The sequence below is a fragment of the Myotis myotis genome, unplaced genomic scaffold (genome assembly GCF_014108235.1).
Source record: "Myotis myotis isolate mMyoMyo1 unplaced genomic scaffold, mMyoMyo1.p scaffold_m19_p_8, whole genome shotgun sequence".
Lineage (NCBI taxonomy): Eukaryota > Metazoa > Chordata > Mammalia > Chiroptera > Vespertilionidae > Myotis > Myotis myotis.
In genome coordinates this window covers 30896405-30921639 of record NW_023416390.1, presented here as the reverse complement: position 1 = coordinate 30921639, position 25235 = coordinate 30896405, and the positions used below count along the sequence as shown (strand labels likewise).

General features: G+C 34.8%; 2 protein-coding genes across 5 annotated transcripts in view; one reads left to right on the top strand and one right to left on the bottom strand.

Annotated features, from left to right (window-relative positions):
* The window catches only part of PSMD1 (proteasome 26S subunit, non-ATPase 1), an 87205-nt gene that overhangs the window by 29808 nt on the left and 32162 nt on the right, over positions 1-25235 (bottom strand). For all 4 annotated transcript variants that reach the window (XM_036320905.1, XM_036320906.1, XM_036320903.1 and 1 more), the window contains one exon: positions 23628-23692. In XM_036320905.1, the coding sequence (XP_036176798.1) occupies positions 23628-23692 (65 nt within the window). The remainder of the gene's footprint in view (positions 1-23627; positions 23693-25235) is intronic.
* HTR2B (5-hydroxytryptamine receptor 2B) lies at positions 1431-17810 on the top strand. The gene is made up of 4 exons (XM_036320907.1): positions 1431-1505; positions 2386-2988; positions 12559-12759; positions 16706-17810. Exons 2-4 carry the CDS (start codon positions 2466-2468, stop codon positions 17593-17595), a joined length of 1614 nt encoding a protein of 537 aa, XP_036176800.1. The 5' UTR covers positions 1431-1505; positions 2386-2465; the 3' UTR covers positions 17596-17810.

Sequence of the window (25235 nt, the reverse complement as noted above, 5' to 3'; positions counted from 1 at the left end):
CTCTCTCTGCCTTCCTCTTGGAAATCAATTTAAAAAAAAAAAAAAAATATATATATATATATAAATAATCTAAGTACCATTTTAAGTACTTTCCGTTAAGATTCCTTTAAAAAAGTGAGTGAATTTGTGTGGGAGGGGTTAGTATTGACAAAGTATAATAATAATTATTACTATTATAATGGTTAGTATTTTATAATATACAGAATATTTATAAAAATTTGATCTATAAACACAAATTAATGAAGGTTTACTTCATACAAGTCTTTTCACTGAATACATTGGTGCTGCTATTTCAATATGATGCCATTTGTTTTGCAAACCTCTATCTATCTGTGTAAACACAGAGGCCAAAATGTAATTTCATAATAAAACAGTATTTAAAAAATATTTCCATATTCCTAAAGGCAAATTCTGGCACACTAAATCCATTTGATTGTTCTTGAGTATTATTTTATTTGTTTTTACCTCAAATTCTTAGCAAATATTTTTTCTAAAATATTGAATTTTGAGTTTTAAAAAAGCAGCAAATATTGAATAAAATCTGAAGTGCTCAGGAGAACTGAAATGAACCAAGTATTTTCCAGTAACTACCACCCAAACTAAGAAATATAATTTGAAACAGTAAAAGGGTATAAGTACTACTAGTAATCAAAGTAATTAAATAATTTTAAAATACAAGTGACCTATGATGATCTTTTAAAAAAAGGAAACTGAAAATGCTGAAATTCTAGTATGAGAAACTTAGATAACATAGCTGCTAAGAATTTTAATATCCATTTTCTGCAATAAAGCAGAAATATATTTCCATTACATATCACATGCTTTCCCCAACATACCTGTGGAAAAACAAAAACTGTCAATGAACCAACTCTCAAATTCAGAGGCCATTTGTTTAAAAATAAGCAATGAAAAAGTTTCTGCTAAAACTTATGTATACATGTAGAATCCAGACCTTCCTGTGCTTTTCTATATAAGGCTGCAACCAGAGCAAATTATGTTCCACAGCAAAGGCATAAAAAGCTGGGTAAGAATCTTGTTTCACAGCTACAAGTTAGAATTCTAGAAATTGCTATAAGGCTCACAGGGCAGACTCTTCTCTTCAAAGCTCTACAATCTCTAGACTGTGTCTTACTTTTTCTCAAATGGGAAAAACAGCCCAGGGTTAATACACAACAAATCTATCTTAAGCTAAAACAACAGAGTTTATTATAATTCCCCAAATATTAAAGAGAGTTCTTAAGAATATAACTTGAATAAGGGTCATGAACTAGTTCAACATATTTCACTGATGATTTTATTAATTATAATGAATGCTGCTACTCTCTAAAAACGAATATATCAAAGAGGAAATAACCTCCTTGGCATGCTTACAGCTATACAACACATTAGTTTCATTATTTTCAAGTGCTAGTGCTGGAGGCTCAGAATAAGTCAACAGGAGGAGGACTTCAGTCACAGCAGCAAGCAGGTCTACTGAGCAGAAAACGGAAACAAGCAAATAAGAGGTAAGTGTTTAATAAATAATAGAGTTAATATATTTTTTCTTCAAAAATTGCGCTTCTATAATCTTTCATTTCTATTTAGTTTAAAAACCAAAATGAAAAATTTACCAATGTTAAATGGAAAATTTTTAATATGGGATTTGTAGATTTTATGAATAAATGGTTTAATCTTCCTCTTAGCTTCCCCTCCTTTGCAAGGAAACTGAGAAAGTTAAGAAAAAAAAATTACTATTTAAAACAAACAAAAAACTGGTTCAAATCTGGCAAAAAGTGATACACTTGGAAAAAAATATCTGTTGCAGAAACATGCTTTCTTTACAAGATGAAATTACTAAAACAATTATTTGGAGCCTAGTAATACCTGTATTTTTTTTCCCTTCTCTCAAACTAAGAAGTCCTAAAAGGCTTTATGAAAACAGCATTTATATCAGTATTAAGATAAGCCTTGTCCGAAAAATAAAAATTTCTAGCTGGTAAAAAATTTACACTTTAGGTGGGCTGAGAGTGTTTCTAGGTGTGTGGCTGGCTAGTGTGTACCAAAAAGTTCCATTCAGAACTATTTAGTACTTTGATGTTTATATTCTTCTGTACATATTCTAAGGTAAAGTTAACAACTCGCATTTTATTATAAATCACTAAATCACTGAAATATCAGGAACATGTTTATGGAAACTGGCTGCACTGTCACAAATGCACAAGAGACCTACTGTGAAGGGAAAGGCTACTAAGTTTAAGTGTTTGTCCTGTTTTTATAAAGTAAATAAAATAACACAATCCACATATTTTATACCTAGGGAAAACTCTCAGACATTCCAATTCTAACACAACTCTACCACTACAGAAGAAAAATAAAGAGAAACTAATAAAGTCTTTTTTTTTACAGCTATCGTTTTCTTTCACTAAGCCTTCTGAAATCGGAGCCTCAGAATACTAAACTTGGGCTTTACCTACAGACATGGACAGATGCACGTGCGCTCTCATTGTAGAGAACTTGAAATTGTTCTGAAAGGAAGGAATCAACTTTGGCTTCAAGTATTTGGCATGGGTAAGAATGCCTTAAAAAAGCAGATGACCAGTTTATTTACTGACCATGCTGACCATTGTCTGGAATCGCATCAAATCACAGAAAAACAGCGAATGGCTTTCTCTTACAGGACATCTGAACAAAGCACAATTACTGAGCTCATTTTGCAGAGCTCATTTGATCACTTAATCTCTTCTAACTGGTCTGGATTACAGACAGAATCGATACCAGAGGAAATGAAACAGATTGGTGAGGAACAGGGAAACAAGCCACGCTGGGCAGCTCTTCTGATAATCATGTTGATCATACCTACAATTGGTGGAAACATCCTTGTTATTCTGGCTGTTTCACTGGAGAAAAAGCTGCAGTATGCTACCAATTATTTTCTAATGTCCCTGGCAGTGGCTGATTTGCTGGTTGGATTATTTGTGATGCCAATTGCCCTCTTGACAATAATGTTTGGTAAGTATTTTACTTTGTTCCTGCCATCAAATCAAAGAACTATGATATACTATACTACTAGAATGAATACTTATTTAATCTTTAAAGGTGGACCTTGACTATTAAAACACATAGTGAGTAAACAGTTTGCTTTTTAATAATTTTCTATGGTAGTTTTATTTATTCATTAAACCATTTTTTATTTTTCAATTATAGTTAACATATTATATTAGTTTCAGGTTTTCTACGGTAGTTTTAAAAAGCAAAAATAATTTCTTAGAAATAATTCTATTCCCTCCTTAGCCTAATAAAATAATTTGAAGTCATCTAGCAATATTCATTGATTCTGCATACATTACCAAAAAATTATAGTGAAGAACAGACATATACTTCAACTTTCCCATTATTAATGCTTTTTTACTTGACAAAGCCATAGCTAGGACACTTCTGTAACAGTTATGTGCTGGGTTAATTATTAATGATAAGATCTTTGAACCACTAAATTTTAATTTAAATCACCATTTAAAATTAGAATTACTCTAAAATTTCTTGTTGTATCCTTTTATAGTTTGTGTAATTTAGACTCAAACACAATTCTTACAAATGTGTCATGTTTAAGAAAAAATTATGTTTAGATGCTGAAGGAAATGGTCCGGTTCAGAGTATCCCAATAGAGACCCATGTGTTTAATTTTTATGATTTCTGACCATTCATGTCCTTGATACATATGTAAGAGAAATCAGATCTCTAGGTTATTAAAGTGACCAGCACCTGAGTTCTTACAAAATATGTAGTCTGACACTGAAGTCTTAGTTTGTTATTATAAAAAGATAATATTAAAATGATATAAGTAGTTTCTGATTCAGGTATATCATCTTTAGCTATAGAATTTGATTGAGTAAACACATCGCTTCTCGGCCTTTTGGCTAAGATCAAGTGTATAGAATTTGAGTAAACACAAATAATTCTGCTGATGAATTATGAGGACTCCTAAGAATCTATATTACGAGTATATTTAAGTTATTCAATGTTTGGTGTAAACTGGTATTCCCTTCATTAAGTGCTTAAGAAAAATAATTATTTGTAAGGGAATAGGGCTTCCTGAAATTATGCTTATATGACAAAGACAAAAATATTTCAGGTTATAGAAGTAAAATTTATTTAACTTCAATGCATATTAGGAGATGAAGAAAAACTGCCATTCAAAAATATTATATCCAGGTTGAAACATTACATTTTTATACTTATAGAAAAGATATCTAAAATTAAGCACTTGATCCCCCAAATATAACCAAATGGTGATGGGCTGAAACTTCCCATTTTAAGCCAATATTTACGCAGGCTTTAATTTCTGTGGCAGAGCAATCAGTGAATAAGTTCTGCTGCTTTAATAGGTTCTCTAATCATTCATACTGTCTATCTAGTTATCTTCCTCCCTTTTATAAATTCATAATCTTTTGAATAATCTAGTGCTACACATAACCATGAAAAATAATTAAGAAATCTTATTCTAAAAGAGAACCTAAACAACTTTGATTCTCAATAAAATTTAAAAGAAATACAGTAAATGAGGATTATGTAGGAACATTTATGCATATTTAGTAAAGACTGTACAGGTACTGGATTCCAGTTCTTATCTCCATATACATAATAGTAGCCTAATATGTAAAATCATACTCCTTAAAGCTGTACTTTGCTAGGCATACAGAAAATGTCAAAATGTTCACCTCCTACTATCATAAAATTTAATTGATAAGTTAAATAAATGAGATTGAACAAGTTATGTAGAAGTAAATTTTAACTTTAATATCCCGAGTCCATAAATATCAAACATCTACTATATATAAAATACTGTGGTAGATATTTATAAATTATCAGCTAAATAGTTAAGGAATTTGAAAAGGCAAAACTCCATAGTATTAAAGTGAGGTGACAAACGAAACACAAAAATAGATGAGAGGTAATTCCATGTATTCCATGGGAAAAGAATAGGTATCCAGCAGCTGAAAACTAAGGTTATATTATTTAAAGTTTTGGGGCCCAAGATATTCTTAGCAAAAAAAAGTTATCAGGAAATCCAACATATTTTAACATACGTAGAACATCTTTCTATTTATGTCCTAAATAATATATGTATTTTTAACTACATTACATTCTTTCAAGTATAGGGTATCCCCAAAAATGTATACACACATTTTGAATAATTATAAAGGCAGTGTTTATTAAAATACATTTCATTTTCAAAACTGAGCTATTAGCTGTTAAAGTGTATATACATTTTTGGGAGGACAACCTGTATTAGTTAATTTTAAATTACAAAATAAAATCTTTCATAGCCCCAAACACTTTTACTATCAGTAATCAAGCTATAGAGTAGGGCTAGGTTTTTTTTTAATGAATTAACCCGAGCACTTAACCACTATTTAAAACATTGCATTAATTCATTACTGAAAACATTGCATTTCTATGTGAAAGTATATGAAGAAAATGCATGCTGTCCTCTTTAAAGCTTCAAAACAATGCATTCAAAAACTGGGAATTGCACATATTATAAGACTTCAAATATTAAGAAATTTTGACAGCCCTTTATATGCTAATAATTAGTAAGACTTCCTAAATTAATTAGTAAGAATTTCTAACTTTAAATGGAACAGATTTTGTATATTTTCTTTCATTACAGAGAGAATCCTCAGAACTTCTGCAAGTCTGTACAAACAAAAGTATCTCTAGTTCTATACACACAAAAAGTTAACTACCACTATGATGATGAGTGATTTTAGTTATTTCAGGGAAATTCAATTAAAGTAACAAAGAAACTTTATATTAGCGGAAAATTTAAAAACCAAGGAAAATTTTTCGTAAGTATTAAATCACTTGAAACATTTTAAGCACTATTATATCAGACATCTAACCCCAGAATATTTCATATGCTCAAATGTAGTGGAAAACAACAAATACAAAAAACAGAAGCTTCATAATAAAAATTAAAGCACTTATCTATGTCTCCCTTTTCTGGAAAGTAAAGATGAAAACAAAAATTTCTGAGATTAAAAAAATGTATACTTGAAAACTATGTCTTTTTTGGATTTGTCCTGCTCTAATCTGTTCATGAACTGTTTACCTTTGTGAACTCCACAGCACAGCCCTCTAGGGGAAAGGCTTTAAAAATAAATACATATGTGGTCTTTTAAATCCTCCAAAGGGAACTACCTTATGGTACAGACTTATAGATTACTGTGAATTATTTCCTAAACTGATGACATAACTCAGTTTTCCAAACTAAAAACTTACCCAAAGGGCAAGCAGGTTTCAGAAAAATGTGCGGACTGAAGGGTCCCAGGTTCCTTGGTTGTGGGCTCGATCGCCGGCCCTGGTCAGGGTGTGTGCAGGAAGCAACCAATTGATTTGTTTCTCTCACATCGATGTTTTTCTCTGTTTCTCTCCCCATCCTTTCCACTCTCTAAAAATCAATGAAAAACTATCCTCAGGTGAGGATTAACAAAAAAAAAGAAACACACACAAAAAACTATTGTTTTTTGCAAAAACAAACAAAAAAACAGGCATGGCAATGAATATAGGTTATTTGTGTGTCTTTGCCATTTATATATAAAATAAATTCAACTTTAATAAAAGGCACATTTTCATTACAAATGAAAAGTTAAACCGGTAAACATGTTCTCATATCCTTTTTTTGAAGTACAGTTTTAAGTTCAATTGGATGGAGGCAGGAGATAAACATACTGATTTTATACTGATGATAGATATGGGTTATTGTTTCTAAGTAGGAGTATTTTAATGTCTGGGCTAGTTGGCTAGTTTCTGTCAAACAATAGTAGTACATTTATTGAGTGTTTTCTCTATGCCAGACATTGTTTTAAACACTTTACATTTATTATTGCATTTAATCCTCAAAACAACCCTATACATATTATCATCATCATCCCTGCTTTATGAGAGGACATAAAAATAAATAAATAACAAAGACATGATTTGAACCCAGGAGAACTGACTAGAATTTACACTCTTAATATGCATTAAACTATTTCCTCAAATGAAATGAGAAATTATTTCAACCAAAAATGTCACATCCAACATACAGCCAACATTTATATTTTAAATCACTCTAACAAGAGGACTATAGAATTTTCTCTAGGGACAAAGGCAGGACACACCCAGTGTTTTTTAAAAGTTATATTTCATACTAAATGATACAGAATAACTGGGTCTTAACCAACACGTGTATAAATTCTTAAATATTAGACCTATGCATATGATGTTGTTGAATCTTCTCTGGGAGACAAATAGAAATGTATGTAACTGAATGGCAATTCTATCACCCCTTTGGCATGGTTGTATCTAAAGCATACAAGTCCTCATTTTAGACAACAAAACACTTGTGCTACTAATATTTTTTGAATGTTTATGAACATTTATTTGAGCCAAAGAGAGGATACATCTGGAAGCAAGATCTCAAAAGACGGAGATAAATACTTTCTATGCTACGAATATTTTAAGGTAAATAATGAGCTGTCTATAACCTAACACTCATCTAAGACTTGTTTTGCTTCTATAATTATCAATTTGTGATTACTTCAGGTACTCATAGAAATGCAATTATTCAAACCTTATGGAAATTAAATTCTCTTTGAGTTTAATTTGGAAGTGGGTGGGGGAAAGAGGTACACAATGAGATATTTTTGAGAGAAAAGTTGTGTGCTTTCTTTTTGCAGGACAACAAATGCTATTAATTTAAACATTTTCCACCTTCTGTTGTTTTTATGAAGTCAAATTTAGAGTCCCAGAGTAGCAGTAATTTTTTTATAATATGTTTTCATTGATTTTTAGAGGGGAAGTAAGGGAGAGAGATAGAAACATCGATGAGATGAGAAACATCATCAATCAGCTACCCTCCACTTGCCTTCCTACTGGGGATCGAGCCTGCAACTCAGGCATGTGCCTGGACTGGCAAATACTTCCTGGGCCGACACTCAACCTCTGAGCCACACTGGCCAGGCAGGATAGCAGTAATTTAACTAAACTGTCTGATAATTTATTTCCCATAGATTGACTCTTAGAAACACCTTTCTTTTTATGTAAATCTGTAACTGTTCCATTTTAAACAAGTTCTTATGGACATAAGCTGGACATATTACATTACAACAAATAAATGAAACTATAAATCGTTAAAACAAATTAAAACTCCTAATAAAAACAACATAAAGTTTTGGAATAGTTAACCTATCTTACCATACCAACTGAATATTTTATAGTTATTCTGAATAGTAAGAAACCTTTCTTACCTTGAGCCTATGAAATTAATACTAACTGAAAAGATAATTTTAGAATGAAAGCATATGGACTAGAAAAAAGTCCCTTTATAAACTGAGAATGTCTAGAATTGTTCTTAATTTGTATAAATTCTTAGATTACCTGAATCTATTTAGGCAATTAAATAAACCTTTTTTTCTTTTTGCTTTGTATGAAAGATTTCTATTAATATAGTCATCTATTTATTTTATGTTAGATTCATAAAATGTCTATTCACTAGTATTTCATAAAACTTGGAATCATAAAGCTTAATCCAAACGATCCATCTCTCTTAATCCTAAACCTCATAGCCTCTTTCTTTCTTTTCTTGTTTTGTTAATCCTCACTCGAGGATATTTTTTCCATTGATTTTTAGAGAGAGTAGAAGGGACGGGGAGAGACAGAGAGAGAAACATCAATGCAGAGATACAGCACGCATCCAGGACTGAAATCAAGCCTGCAACCAAGGTACGGCGCCCTTGACTGGAACTGAATTAGAACCCTTCAGTCCACTGGCCAACGCTCTAACCAAAAAGCCAAACCGGCTAGGGCAGTCTCTTTTCAGAGAAAATTGTCTTCCATGCCTCCATATTTCTACTATTTTCAATAAGAAAGCATTGAATCAACAAAATTATAGCGATCTGAACTGACTTTAATACCTATTTCCTGTTCCAAAACTGGAGTTATAAAATAAATTCATTGGAAAATGAGGCTAACAAGACTTCATAGGTTTAATTAAATTAGCACTAAAGAACTTTCCCTCTTAGCCCACAATTAGGAATATGTGGATCAGATAATATAATTCCAAAGACATGTTCTTTTTATATGAGAGTTCTTTGTGGCTTCCCATTCATGGCTACTAGATTTATGATTAAAATGTTCCAGATCTTTTTTTTTATACTTTTTTTTTATTGATTTCAGAGAGGAAGGAAGGAGAGGGAGAGAGAGAAACATCAATGATGAGAGAATCATTGATTGGCTGCCTCCTGCACACCCCACACTGGGGATCAAGCCTGCAACCCAGGCATGTGCCCTGACCAGGAATCGAACCGTGACCTCCTGGTTCATAGGTCGATGGTCAACCACCGAGCCATGCCGGCAGGGCTCCAGATCTTAATTTTAAAAAATATAACCCATAGTTAGAATAGCTAAATAGGCAAGTTTAAAAATTATTTGCAACCCATTAACAAGAACTTATATGCATATATGCATAACCCACGGATAGGCAATAGTGCAGGGAAAGTCTGGGAAGGGGGTGGGAGTGAGGTGGAGGGGGGTCAATGGGGAAAAAAAGAGCAAGCATATGTAGTACTTTCAACAACAAAGATAAAATTTAAAATAATAATAAATAAAAATAAAGCCTAAGATACAACATTAATTATCTGGCTTTTATAATCCTTAACTATGATCAGTATCTGTGGATGCAGCCCCAGAATTGAGCATTTTTCTATTTCCTATTCATCCTCAATCTAGAACTTCAGGACAGTTCAGAACACAGCTCACTGTAAGCAGTTTACACTGCAAAACTCTTAATCACACGCAACTCTGTTCCCTCTACTAAGACAGCTGGTTTGCTTAAGCTCAGGGCAAACATTGCTACCTTGGACTGCATTGGTCTTTTCCCACTAATTAACAGAAATCTGAATAAGACAGCTAAAAGGGAGAAAATTTAATTGATTCTTTCTACACACAAATTTTTCTGCCACTCTTTATTTTGAGGTTTCCCATAAGTTCCTTTCTGAGGCATTCTGAGTGCCCAGCCTACATTAGCTAATATCAAGCCAGACACAACCTTTCCCAGGAAGTCTTCGAACAGTGTTTCTTAAACATTAATTGCATACATATCACCCTGGTATCTTGTTCAACTGCAGAGTCTGATTCAAGTGTCTGGGATGAGGCCTGAGAACTTGCAGTTCTAACAAGTTCCCAGGTTATGCTGATCCTTGCTGATCTGAAGAGCACACTTTGAGCAGCAAGGCTTGAAAGAATACTTTCAAATTTTGATAATTAAATGATCCCTCTCATATTCAGAGGCTTAACTGTACCTGAATTCACTCATCTGCAAAATCAGTGATATAATCTCTAAGGTCCCTTCCAGCTCAGTGACTCTATAATTTATTATCTTCATCCCTTATCCCCACCCCCAATTCAGTGAAGTAGGAATATAATAGTAATTTACTTAAGAATATGAATTACTCCTTCCACCTGATACTTTAATCCTTTTTCTAAAGAAGCTGCTGAACATGGAATCAAATACCACGCAATAATTTACCCTTTCTGAACAAAAATTCATACTGATTTTGTTATTACGTTCCTAAGAAGAAACATTTTATTTTATTTTATTAAATATATATTTTATTGATTTTTTACAGAGAGGAAGGGAGAGGGATAGAGAGTTAGAAACATCGATGAGAGAGAAACATCGATCAGCTGCCTCCTGCACACCCCCTACTGGGCATTTTGAGCTCACTTCTAGCAATAACTAGCAACATGAACCTTGTATAGCAAACTCATTTGGTGAAATAATTAAGTGAAATTATTTGAGTTTTCTTTTTTACAGAAATAGCTCTTGTGCTTGCAACCAAGGTACATGCCCTTGACTGGAATTGAACCTGGGACCCTTCAGTCCGCAGGCTGACGCTGTATCTATCCACTGAGCCAAACCGGTTAGGACAGAAGAAACATTTTAATATGTTGACCTGGCTACCTTTCTGTGAAGTATCCAAATATTTTTTCACTGAAATCCTACTTGATTCTTGGAAAAAAAAAAAAAGTAACTAAATTCAAGTCTATAAAACTTCTTTCTCTAAATTATGGTCTTTTTTTTTTTTTGGCCTAGGACGCTAATCTCTCTCTACCCCTAGGCTTCTTGAGTTTAAACAGTTTACAATAAAAGGGCCCGTTGGTACTCTGAAATCCTGAGAAGTAATCTTTGTCCTCCTTCAATTATTTCAATCATCTTATGCCTGTCAAAGTTAGATACACTTGCAAAAACCAGGAAAAGTAGTTTATATTTTGTCAGCGGACATAGGACAAGCTGTAAAAAGGATTTATTTAATCCTCACCTAAAGATATGTTTATTATTGATTTTAGAAAGAGAGGAAAGGGGCGGGAGGGAGAGAAGGGGAGATGCAGAGAGAGAGAGACAGCAATGTGAGAGCAGATCTGAGAGCAGAACATAGATGGGCTCCCTCATGCATGTCCCCTATCAGGGATTGAGTCCACAACCTGGGCATTTGCCCAGTCAAGGAATCGAACTGACAACCTTTTGGTGCACAGGATGACACCCAACCAACTGAGCCACACAGGCCAGCGTGGCTCATGAATACATTTTAGTTTGAAACTACAAATCTGTATGTGGTGGGTATATGTATAATACGTAATATAGCAAATCTCTTATGTATGGATACTTGTCTAAGTAAATTTATTGGAAAGCTATGTAGAATATTCAATACCATATCCAAAACCTTACATTTTAAAAAAATTTATATTTCTTAAATGCTTAAGACTGTATGAAGTATATGGTGTTTTTTAAAAATAAGAGTCTGTTAAATAAATTAAGTACTATGTCTAATCCTGAGATTTTCTGTTTAAACCAAAAGTTTGTATCACTTATTTCATCTCTGTAACTTGAAGTGAATGATGGGACTTGAAAGGATAATAATCCACTTTTCCTCAGTATAACCTGAAGCCATTTCTTTTATAAACTTTATTTAAGAGCTATTTCTGTCAAAAAGAAAACTCAAATAATTTCACTTAATTATTTCACCAAATGAGTTTGCTATACAAGGTTCATGTTGCTAGTTATTGCTAGAAGTGAGCCCAAATCCCAGGCATCACTGATAATTTCATTCTAATACTCTTTTTTTTTTTTTTGGCCATATTACATTGGTAAAAGATTTTCGTCTTACATAACAGCAGCTTAAAAATAAAATTTTATTTGAATAGCAAAGTCAAGTTCCAGGTGCAACATCCTGTAAATTTTTTAAAATCACAAAAGGAATAGACAAAACAGCAAAGGTCACAATAATGCTACAAACTGATTTAGAAAAGGGTTTTAATTATAAGAACAAAAATATATTTAGAAGGTACCATCTGCAGAAATATATTTTTAATATTATTGATTCCATTATCTGAAGTTAAACATTATCTTGCAGTTTGTCATTAAATTTCAAAAAACAAAAAAAAAGGTTAAAAAATATGTAGCACTCTGAAGAAAAACTGCAGATTGAAGGTTGTCATTTTGCTGAAGAAATGTTTTTGTTTTGTTTTTCTTTCTTTCAGAGGCTATGTGGCCCCTCCCACTTGTTCTATGCCCTGCCTGGTTATTTCTTGATGTTCTTTTTTCTACTGCATCCATTATGCATCTCTGTGCCATTTCAGTGGATCGTTATATAGCCATCAAAAAGCCAATCCAGGCTAATCAATATAACTCACGAGCTACAGCATTCATCAAGATTACAGCGGTGTGGTTAATTTCAATAGGTATGTTGGAAATGTCAGGGTGTAGGGTGGTGTATATAGCCTTTGGTTCCATTTAGCTAGAATTCCAGGCCTGGTGGGTTATGAAACTCAGCACAAAGTCAAGGCAGCTTACTGACACATCTACACAAGCTCCTATGCCATTACATTAATCATACAGCTTCTAAACTATACTACCAGCAAAAAGTATAAAAAAGCAGAAAAGTTCATGTCCTCAGAAAGATCCATTTTCATGTTTACTGATCTATCTTCCAGTTTTGATTTTGACATGCAGGAAGAGTAAGTCTAAAAAAACAGTTTTCATATTTATTAACAGATACAGAATCCCATAATATTAAAATAACAACAAGAACAACAAAAAAGCATCTTAAATCACATCTAAGAAGACACATAGAATAAAAAACACAACAGTCCAAGTATTTTGTATGCAGGTATCAAAGATCATAAATTCATCTTGGAAGCAAATATGTGTACATAGTAAAGGCAGTAAACTTCTAAGTGTTTTGAATATGTTTAATTAGAAGTTTTAAGAGAGATACAAATGATGTTCAGAAATGATTTATAGAATGTAATCATATTTCTTCTGAACAGTTTTATGGCTCTATGCCCATCTTCAATAGCTGCTATAATATAGTATCTTAGCATAAAGTACAGCATAAATAACTCAAACCTCTTATAAGTTAATATTAGAAAAACAAACAAATTCACAACAATTACTATGATCATTCAAGTCTTCATGGTATAAAATATTCAAAGAGGAAAGAAAAAAATCAAGAGATCTAACATGCTAAAAGGAAAGCAAGAAAAGATGTGACTTCTCTCTAATCAGAAAAGAACACTGGGGCAAAAAAGCAAGACACTGAAGTTAAACCTTTATATTCCTGAAATAATGACATCAGGGCCAAACCTCTTAAAAAGCCTGGAGGTAAAAGAAAGGAGTGGTACTCCTATGGCTTAGGAAGAAAGTAGGGTCAAAGAAAAGTCTATTCAGAATGGAGAGATTTGCAAACGGTTTGGAGGGCAGAGCCTGATTGACAGCAGAAGAGGCTCCCCTAAAGGAAACTAGGGAAAAGGCATGGAAGATAATAGGTGACAATTACCAATATTTAAAGTGGAGAGGAGGAAACCTAAAATAGTTCACTTCAAAAGACCAACATCTTTTGGGGTAGGGTGGGAAGAATAGGCAAAGGAAGGAAGAAAATAGGAAAAATGAATTCTTAAGAATTAAAACATTTGAAACTGTGAAATATGATCAAGCCAATATATAAACAGCTTGTTGGTAGATGTGGTGCCTCAATTAAGGCTGGATAACATGAATTTATAAATTGATCAAAATTGTATTGAGCATCTATGATGTGCTAGGTACTAAGACTACAAAGATGAATAAGAAAAAGAATCTTTGCCCGGCCGGTGTGACTCAGTGGTTTAGCGTTGACCCATGAACCAAGAGGTTACTGGTTTAGTTCCGGGTCAGGGCACATGCCCAGGTTTCGGGCTCAATCCCCAGTAGGGGCATGCAATGTTTCTCTCTCATTGATGTTTCTATCTCTCTATCCCTCTGCTTTCCTCTCTCTCTCAAATCAATTTTTAAAAAAAAGATTTTAAAAAAAGAAAAAGAATCTTTACACTCAAGGAAGGAGATACAGAAATAAATTAGGCTAATACAAAGATATAAGTATGCAGGAAAAAAAAAGAATAAAAAGACCCCAGATTTATGGTGTTGGAAGGAATCTTACAAATCTACTCTTTCCTTTTATATATGAGAAAAAATCTAGAGGTTTAAATGGTTGGCTTAAGGATTCTTACAGCTTTTCAGCACCAAGGCCAAGATCAATGCTCTTTTCATTTCATCTCACTTTGTCTTGTAGAACCAATGACAATTTAGTAACTTTGTAAAAGAAAAGCTGATGATGGGGTTAGTTCGGTTTTTAAATTCTTCAAAGTACTAAAAAAGCCCACTTTCTTCTTCTGGATTTATGATTATCCAAGGTAACACTTGGCAATAGTAAGATATTAAAGGAGAATAAGAAGGGAAGGGTTTAAAAAGTACCAGTGGAAACGTTTGTATTGGCTAACAATCTGGCTGAGAATGTAATGTGAGCCTTGATAAGGTTAATGGAATGTGAAAATAGAGAAGGATGGATGGACTAGAGGTCAAGGTAACAGTAAACAGAAGTTCTACGGTAATGAAGATTAGAAGGGCAAGAAAGGGAAATATAAGAGTTCATAATTTTAGATAAGGGATAATTTTAAGTGGATTTAAAAAAGGCTTCCGGAGTGCAAACAATAATAATTGCAGTTGAGAAGTTCAAGAACATAAAATTAAGGTGTAAGGGTCATCAATGGGATAAGGTCATAGGAGATGTTAGCAATGGAACAGTGGAGAGGAAGACTGTAACAAGGAGCTATCAAGCAAGATAACAAATGCCCAGGAGGTTGGTAGATAAATGGAGAATAGAGTGGTAAAAGTCAATTAAATAGACTTTAAAAGGGAAATGTTTTTTTGGAAAGAAGAGTGTAATGATTACCTAGAAGTAAGACAGTAGAGCAGGGTTCAGCCAACTTTTTCTGTAAAGGGCAAAATAGTTGCCACAACTATTCAACTCTGCAGCAGAACAAAAGCAGCCATAGAAATATGTTAACCATGAGTATGGCCATATTCCAATAAAATTTTATTTACAAAAAGAGAAGGCAGGCCGGATTTAGCCTTCAAGTTGTAGTTTGCTGACCCCTAGTGTAGAATAGTTAAGTATACAGAATCCTCTTTCTGGTGGTAGTCCTGCAGAAAAGTAGAAAAAGCAGTGGCCTCCACTGGAAAGGGTTTGAAGAAAACTTTCTTGTCAAGGGCTCTTTAGCTACCATAAAAAAGGTTGTGCAGATAAAGGAGTACTTTTAGATTCATAAAACAACACAAGGACTCTAGAGGTTCCTAAATATTAATTCAGTCTTATTTTAAAATATCTGCTCTTTCAAAGGGAAAAGATTCAGGCTAACCCTTGTGTTACTTGTCTTCCTAATAAACTACTCCACCAAGCAAAATAATATTTAACTATTTATAGTATTTAAAGTATTAGAAAATTAGCATGAGGTACATTTCTTTCATATCTATTAGAGGAATTCAATCCTAAAATAAATTTCATGATTCACATAGTCTCAGAATTTTAAGTAGCATTTTTTAAAAACAATGAACCCCTTAGTTTTCCCTAAGAAGGAGGAAAAGGTTAAAAGACATTCACAAACATCAAAAGGTAAAACTATCTGTTAAAAGAAACCATATAATGTCAAGATGATACTGATTCAGAATTAATATGTTGTATGAACATACTCTGACATCTCTTAGAACAGTGGTTCTCAACCTTCTGGCCCTTTAAATACAGTTCCTCATGTTGTGACCCAACCATAAAATTATTTTCGTTGCTAACTTCATAACTGTAATGTTGCTACTGTTATGAATCGTCATGTAAATGTCTGATATGCAGGATGGTCTTAGGTGACCCCTGTGAAAGGGTCGTTTGACCGCCAAAGGGGTCGCGACCCACAGGTTGAGAACCGCTGTCTTAGAACAACTAACTACATTGAATAAGATAAAAGCAGAGTCTCTTGAATACCTTTTCCTTAAGCTGAGATAGATAAACAAACAAAAATAGATGATGAGAAGTAGAGAGTAAATGAAGACATTCTCTACTATTCTATGAACATATATTTTTAGGAAAGCTTTAATATAAACCTGAAATCACTAGCCAATGTCTGTTTAAAAAATAGCAGATTTGCTTACTTAGGCTCTATTTTTCAAATCTTCCCTTGATTAAGTGCTTTGACAGATTCTGTATTGTGGGTACCAGGAATTACAATATACTAACCACATAAAGTCACTAAAATAAACTTTAAGAGGACCTAATCTAAGAATCAAAAGTCATAAAATTAATTTATCTTATTTCCTCTTTCTTAGGCATTGCTGTTCCAGTCCCTATTAAAGGGATAGAAACTGATGTGGGTAATCCAAATAACATCACTTGTGAACTGACAAAAGATCGTTTTGGCAATTTCATGCTCTTCGGCTCACTGGCTTCCTTTTTTATGCCTCTGGCAATCATGATTGTCACCTACTTTCTCACTATACATGCTTTACGAAAGAAAGCTTACTTGGTCAGAAACAAGCCATCCCAACGCCTAACGTGGCTGGCTGTGTCCACCGTTTTCCAAAGGGAGGAAACACCTTGTTCCTCACCTGAAAAAGTGGCAATGCTGGATGGTCCTCACAAGGACAAAACTCTGCCCAACTCAAGTCATGATATACTTATGCGAAGAATGTCCACAGTTGGAAAAAAGTCACTGCAGACCATTTCCAATGAACAGAGAGCCTCAAAGGTTCTAGGGATTGTATTTTTCCTCTTTTTGCTTATGTGGTGCCCCTTTTTTATTACAAACATAACTTTAGTTTTATGTGATTCCTGCAACCAGACTACTCTCAAAATGCTCCTGGAGATATTTGTGTGGATAGGCTATGTTTCCTCAGGTGTGAATCCTTTAGTCTATACCCTCTTCAACAAGACATTTCGGGATGCATTTGGCCGATATATCATCTGCAATTACCGGGACACAAAATCAGTAAAAACTCTTAGAAAGTGCTCCAGTAATATCTTCCGGAATACAATGGCAGAGAACTCTAAGTTTTTCATAAAACATGGGATACGAAATGGGATTAATCCTGCTATGTACCAAAGCCCAAGAAGGCTCCGAAGTTCAACCATTCAGTCTTCTTCAATCATTCTACTAGATACACTTCTTCTCACCGAAAATGAAGGTGACAAAACTGAAGAGCAAGTCAGTTATGTATAGAAGAAATGACAGTTTTCATTTAGTATAATGATGAGTAGGATGATGAAGCAGATATGAATGAACCAAGAATTATGTAAAGAATTTACTTAACTCATGTATCATATCATCTCTTTAAACTAAGAGTTATGTATTAAGAGTATCCAATTTTCTTTATTTGAACACAATTACTCCATGAAAAAAAATTATTTTGTACAGCTGCAAATTAAAATAATCCAGCACCCTGGTTAAATGTTGAGGTATTCAAATGAAATAAAATTAAATAAATCAATACATCTCAGGCTTACAAATGTCTTCATAAGAATTTATTTAGTTCCTACTTGTATGCAAAGCTGTGCTACAAGTGAAATAAAAGAAAACAAAGCATTATCCTTGTCTTCAATGCCTTAAAAGCATAAGGTATAACAACAGTGATACGAACAGAGGACTAGGAATAAGTGTATAAAATAATGATCACTTCTGGAGATAAGAAGTTAAGATTGTCATTTATAGTGTGGGTTAGTTAGTAGTCATAATTTTGCTTTCATCAGGAAATTGCCTTGATGGAAGGGGTAGGGAGGACAGCAGTTGGATATCACACAAAATAATAGGATCTTAGAACTGTAGCCGTTTATTAAATAGCTGATACCAGGGATCTATTCAGCAGAGGTGGGTCTACTAGAGGAGGAGAAAACAAATGAAATCACTTTTGGGTACCTAAACCTTCTTAAATAACATGTGCAAGCTGGAGGCATGAGACCTCAATCCAGGAACCTAAACTTGAATGGTCTCGTAAGTTGAGATCATGGCTGCCAAAGCTTACCCAAAGACATGGTTGAACTTCGGGCACAAACATTTTTTATTTACCCTCTCATTTTTTCATTTTGTACCACTAGATCTGGGAATTAATTCAATCTGTCATTTACTAGCTAACTGATTGGATTTAAAGATACTAAATTTCTCTGAGTTGCAGTTTCTTCATTTACATTTCATAGGGTTCTTATGGGGGTGAATATAGTAAATGGTAGACAATTCTTTTTACTTTTTAAAATTTTATTTTTATGCTACTTTCATATATTTAGGCTGAGGGGGTGTGCAGTGAAGACAGCACATATCTTAGCTTTTTCTTTTCATGTTGATCCATTCTTATGCTTCAACCTATTATTCTATTGCTCTCCTTCTCAACACAACTCAGTTTTAAAAAAGAAAATCCTCACTCAGGACATGCTTTTTATTTATTTTAGAGATAGAGGAAGGGAGAGGGAGGGAGGGGGAGAGAATGGGGAAAGGAGAGAGAGAAAGAGAGAGAGCGAGAGCGCGCAATCGGCTGCCTTGTGTATGTGCCCCGACCGGGTATTGAAGCCACAACCTGGGTATGTGCCCTGACCAGGAATCAAACCCACAGCCCCTTGGTGCATGGGACAACGCTCCAACCCACTGAGCACACTGGCCAGGGCACAACTCAGTTTTAAAAAATTACTTCAAGAAACATGTTGGCTATTACTCAGCCCAAGTAAACCAGGTATATATTCTCCAAATGAAATGGCAGAATCCTTTCCTATAATCTGGGTTTTATATATATATATATATATATATATATATATATATATATATATATATATATAATCTTACAAGCTCTATGTCATCTGCCAAAAGGAGTATATCTTACAAATATAATTCCTAAATTATCAAAGCTTTAGGCACTTATCCTCACCAGTCTAAGATTTTTCAGCAACATTAAGGATAGGCTATCTCAAATAATTTATGTTCCTAAAACAAAAACAACAAAAAACATTCTTTTCAGTTTTGGTTCCAGTCTCTAATATGATGGAATTGGCATATGTTAATATTTATATTCATGTAAAGTCTTGTGAGATTTAGTTTTCAGACATCACTGTCTTTCAAATGGTATCTTATGTATCTGACGGTACCTATAATTGTTTCAGGAAATCTAAATACTAGAGATAGCAATCACACTGCCAAGCTCTACTTCTAGACAATCCAGAGTAGAACTATCTTCCAACATGCTCTACATTGCCTCCAAATGTGTATGTGCTTAAACATACGCTCATCTATAAAATTAACTATTAGACCTTTAAACTATTTAGCTTCAATTTCTGAAAGAATAAAAAACTCTCTGCTTGCAATTAGCTGAGAGATCTTTCTAGTTAATGAATGAGGGCATTCTACTATTTCCAGAAAACTCTAGAAAATGAAATACAGACCCAATATAAACTATTTCTGAAAAAAGTACAATATAGCACAATATTTTTACCATTTTGATACATAATTGACATTTATATTTCAGAATACTTTAATTTTTAAGCAAATCTCAAAAGTTAACTAATCCTATGGCAACACAGAAACTCTATTTACTAATCTTACCTTCGAAGAAAAGGACTAGGTTGTACCTCTCTAGAAGAATAATTTTGAAAAAAGAAAAACTTTCATTCTATTCCATATTTATTAATTAATGGAGAAGAAAAACAAAGGTGTAGAAAAAAGAAAGAAGAAAAAAGAAAGAAAGTTATAGCACCCAGAACATAAACACAAAGATACTGAGGCAGAAAAAGAGAACAGCATACCAAAAATATGTATCAAGTTGATATACAATTGTAAATAGAGATATTGTAAAGGTAATTCATGCATTTGGTGCTAACTAGTTGATTGCTAGGGTTCCCTAAAATTCTAAGGATCTATAATGATGCAACATTTTTACATTCAAGGAACCTATTTTTGTGGCCTAAAAGATACCTGCACAAAGAATCTCCCTCACACCTAACAAGATCCATCCATATCTGAAAACATTTTAATGTATACACTAAGAATTATTTAGTTGCAAACTGTAACAGCGGAAGTAGCAGCAAAGATGACCAAGGACCTCCAAGATCGTTTCATTTTAAGGTCTATGTCAGATCAATTAACTTATTCACCATCAAAGCAAATTTTTTTTCAATTTGCTATAATAATAAAATCTTGCTATAATAATAAAGACTTGCTATAATAATAAAATCTTGCTGCTAGACTGGTAACAATGGGACCAACAATTACCTAATTATTAGATAAAAAATGTATTAGGCTCATTTCAATTTAACAAGAATGCCTTTCAATTTAGTTGTCTATTTTTATCATATACATTATGAACAAATAACCCACAAACTCAGGAGAAATAAAGAGTGAAAATACTACAATTCTTTGGAATATCCTGAGAATAAAGGAGATAATATACATGAGAATTTTTTGTTCCCACAGAGACAATTTCATACTAGTTGCTGAAATACAAATACATTATTTACTGATATGTTTGAAATGGTCTGTTCAATAAGTACACTCTAAAAACAAAGTTAAAAAAATTAGAAGAAATCCTCAAAATATGGTTCACGAAGGCCAAATGTCTGCAGTTATTTAAAAAATGACATCTACCAGGGAAGAAATGATAAAATGGAACACACTAAGAGAGTAAATGATGACAAATCAGAAAACATTTACTATTCTTAAATGACAGGACAGAAACTTTCTAAATATTAATGAGGAAATTTGAGAATAAACATGCTCTATCAGAGCTATTTAGGAAGATAGTGTTGTAACAAAAAGGCACGGTAGAGAAAGCATTGGTTTATCATGAACCCTGTTTTGAATTTCAGTTCTATCATTTAGCTCTATAACAATGGGAAATTTTAACTATTTTGGAATTCAATTTCTTTCTCTTTTAAAAAATGAGAATATTGGTTAACTTCTAAGTTTCCACTGGAAAAATTAAAAATTCTCATTCTTAGGAAATGGTACTAATCTTAAATTTAGAAAAAATTGTTTGAACTGTAGCTCCTTAGATAAATTGATTACATTTAATTACCTTCATTTATGAAGTTTTAGACAAAACCATCTCTAAAGTCTTTTTTCAGTTTCTACTTCTTCTTTTTTTTTTTTAATATATTTTATTGATTTTTTACAGAGAGGAAGGGAGAGGGATAGAGAGTTAGAAACATCGATGAGAGAGAAACATCGATCAGCTGCCTCCTGCACACTCCCTACTGGGGATGTGCCCACAACCCAGGTACATGCCCTTGACCGGAATCGAACCTGTGACCCTTGAGTCTGCAGGCCGACGCTCTATCCACTGAGCCAAACCAGTTAGGGCGTGCTTTGCAATTTTACTCAACATTTTTATCTACAACTAGAAGCCCGATGCATGAAGATTCGTGCAAGAATAGGCCTTCCTTCCCCTGGAGGCCGGCATGCGGAGGGCTCGCTCCGGCAGTCTGTGCAGCAGTGGCAGAGGCGGCGAGGACTGAAGAGGTTGGGTGCACTAGTGCGTTTCACTTTCCCATTGTGAAAGTGGGATGCAACTGGCCCCCTTCCTCATCCTCTTCCTCCTCCGCCCTCCGCCTCCTGCCCGCCCTCCCTCCCTCCATGCCCATCACCCCTCCCCTCTTGATTTGGCAAGATAAGGAGGGAGATCTGATAATTTGAGTTACTGTGTAGGTGGCTTCTTTCATCTATTCAAAACAAAGCTGAGCCACCTGCCGCTGCCACCACCACCCCTTGGCTGGCCTGGGTCTCCCAGGGCACACTGTGCACAGAGCGAGCTCCAGTGCATTTCCACACCCGCGGGGCTGCTCCAACGCTAGGGTTTTGTTTACCAGAGCAGCAGGGCAGGGGTGGGGTAGAGGGAGATGCCAGACACCGGGAGCTACAACCTCAGGCAACAGAGGGTTGCCTCTGAGGCCAGGGGCTGGGCCACAGGGAGGCTGCAAGGATGGTTGACAGGTGTGGAGCGCAGCAGGGAGGCTCTGAGGAGGCGTGCTGCCCAGAGGCCCAGAGCGGCGGGGGGCGGGGCTGCTGCCACCTTTGTCAGGTTAATTTGCATACTAGCTCCTGATTGGCTGTGGGGGCATCATGAAGTGATGCTCAATTCACATATTTCTCTTTTATTAGATAAGATAGGAAGAAAATATTTTATAGCCTGCAGTAATTGGATAGCTTCCTATCTGGGAGATAATGGAGAAGATCCTGTAATCAGTTCATAGTAGATGGTCAATACATATTTATCAAGTTATATCACAACTCTCTATAACAAAGGTTCACTCCCAGGAACTCGGGGTAGAAAATCTACACCAGAGATTAAAAGGATACGAGACACTTGACTCATCTAACATGTACCCTGGGAACTTATTTTGTATAATTTCCTCACAAATAAGCTGTAACAAGCAGTGTCCAAATAGAGCTTAAAAGAAGTACTTTCAATTTCCTTTGTTAGATTTTAAGATAAAAACAAAACAGTGGTATTTGAAATCAGAGCTAAGCAGACAGTGAGAACTAATGGAAGAAGCACTACTCCATCTACCACCACTATTATAATTACCACTAATGCACACTTAAACAGCATTTACTATTGCCAGAGCCTGTCCTAAAGGCTTAGATAATCATAAAAAACACACACAAATATTATACCCATTTCACAGACAAGTAATCTGAGGCTTAAGGAGGATTAAGTAGCAAGCCCAAAGTTACTCAGCTAATAAGTAGCAGAGCCAGGATTCAATACAGGCAGATTGGTTTCAGAATGTGTCCTCTTAATCACAACTATATTATAATACCAAAGGCATCTCCAAATCTTCAAGTCCAAAAATAATATTTTTAAGTCTGCAAGGTTGTTTTTTTTACCATTTTGCATTTAAACAAAGCCTATTACCTTTTACTTTCATGAAAGAGCTTCAAGAACTCTATAAACCTGTGTAAGAAGTGTCATCCCATTTGAATTACCAATATACATGGGAAGAGGAATACTGAAGTTGTTACTCAGATTTTAAAAAGCGAATAAGCAGAAACGTAACAAAAAATAAAGAGAAATAATAAGTGATTTTACTCTTTCTCAAATAGGTTCTCAGAATCCCAAGACAAACTTGCTTACTAGTCAGGTGACCAGTACTAATCTTATTGTTAAATGGTCCTTATTCTAAACCTAAATATACTCCTCAGGTATTTGAATTTCTGTTTAGTTACTGACTATAAAAAGAAATGGAATATAAATAGAACTGGAAGTTAGAAATTATTACCTGAATAGAATGAACCCAAGTGATTCTACTGCTGCCCTTCTGACATCGTCATTAACATCGCTCACCTGGGAAAAAATTTAAGAATGATTACATTATAACATGCATTTTATTACCAGATCAAACCTATAGGAGCCAACATCATTCAAATATACATCAGACCTCATTAATATGTTATTCTTTTATTAGAATGTCTTTCCTCAATTTAGAAAAACTTGTCTGAGAATGTCTTTATTTCAGGGCTTACAAGTTTTAAAACTTGGTGGTATTTAAGGTTCAGAACTACTTCTAAAGACTATTTCAGCTGCATTATGGCTTTTGTGGGCTACTATGAAATCCTAACCATTCCTTCAATGTTATTTTCAAAAACTTATGTCCTAAGGTTCAAGCAAAATGCAAACATTTAGAACATACCACATTCTACACTGATAAAGGATAAACTACTAGTAAGTACTGTGGGATGTGGATATCTCTGGGAAGGAGTTATGGATAGTTTTTAGCCCATTCTGCATGGGAAGTATTGACCTTGGGTTTATCTTCTCCCAGCATCATGAGAGCAGAAACCTACTGAGTTAAGACATATGTGGGGAAAAGAAAAGTCAGGAGAACCAAGATGGCGGCATAGGTTAACGCCGGAGTTTGCTGCTTTGAACAACTACTTCAAAAGTGAAACCAAAAAACGGAAGGGACATCACCCAGAACCACAGGAACGCTGGCTGAGTGGAAGTCCTACAACTAGGAGGAAAGAGAAACGCATACGGACACTCAGAGGAGGCGCAGTGCTGAAGTCAAATTCTGAGGTGCGGAGTGCGCAGAGCGGGCTGGCGGCGGAGGGCGCGGTTGGCGTTTTCAATCGGGAGGGAGTCGCAGACTCTGAGCTCCAGATACAGGCGAGTCTCTAGGGACCCTGACTCAAACGGGAGAATCGGGACTGTCTGGCTTCGGTCAGAGCGAGTGCAGCTTTCTCTCTGAGCTTTGCAGCGGGTGCTGGGACTCAGAGAGGCAGAGCCCCTGGGGACAGGACTGAGAGCCGCCATAACTGCTCTCTCCGGCCCACCCTGTTGATCTTGTTCGACCCGCCCCGCCCAAGTCCTGCACAGAGGCATTTGCCGGATAGCCTCAGGCAAAGGCTAGATTAGCACCTCCCTAGAGGACAGAAGTTCTCTCACTGCTGACACAGCTGATTCTCATAGCCACTTGGCCTGGAGGTCAAACCCTCCCTGGAATTAGCTACAACAATCAAGATTTAACTATAAGACTGCGAACAAAGACCACTAGGGGGTGCACCAAGGAAGCATAACAAAATGCGGAGACAAAGAAACAGGACAAAATTGTCAATGGAAGATATAGAGTTCAGAACCACACTTTTAAGGTCTCTCAAGAACTGTTTAGAAGCCGCCGATAAACTTAATGAGATCTACAAGAAAACTAATAAGACCCTCGATCTTATATTGGGGAACCAACTAGAAATTAAGCATACACGGACTGAAATAACGAATATTATACAGACTCCCGACAGCAGACCAGAGGAGCGCAAGAATCAAGTCAATGATTTGAAATGCGAGGAAGCAAAAAACACCCAACCGGAAAAGCAAAATGTAAAAAGAATCC

What these genes read in the sequence shown, in the direction of transcription:
- HTR2B (XM_036320907.1), top strand. Translation starts at nt 2,466, where the DNA reads ATGCACGTGCGCTCTCATTGTAGAGAACTTGAAATTGTTCTGAAAGGA. An exon ending in CCTCTTGACAATAATGTTTG is followed by an intron (nt 2,989 to 12,558) that starts GTAAGTATTTTA and finishes TCTTTCTTTCAG; the next exon opens with AGGCTATGTGGCCCCTCCCA. An exon ending in GGTGTGGTTAATTTCAATAG is followed by an intron (nt 12,760 to 16,705) that starts GTATGTTGGAAA and finishes CCTCTTTCTTAG; the next exon opens with GCATTGCTGTTCCAGTCCCT.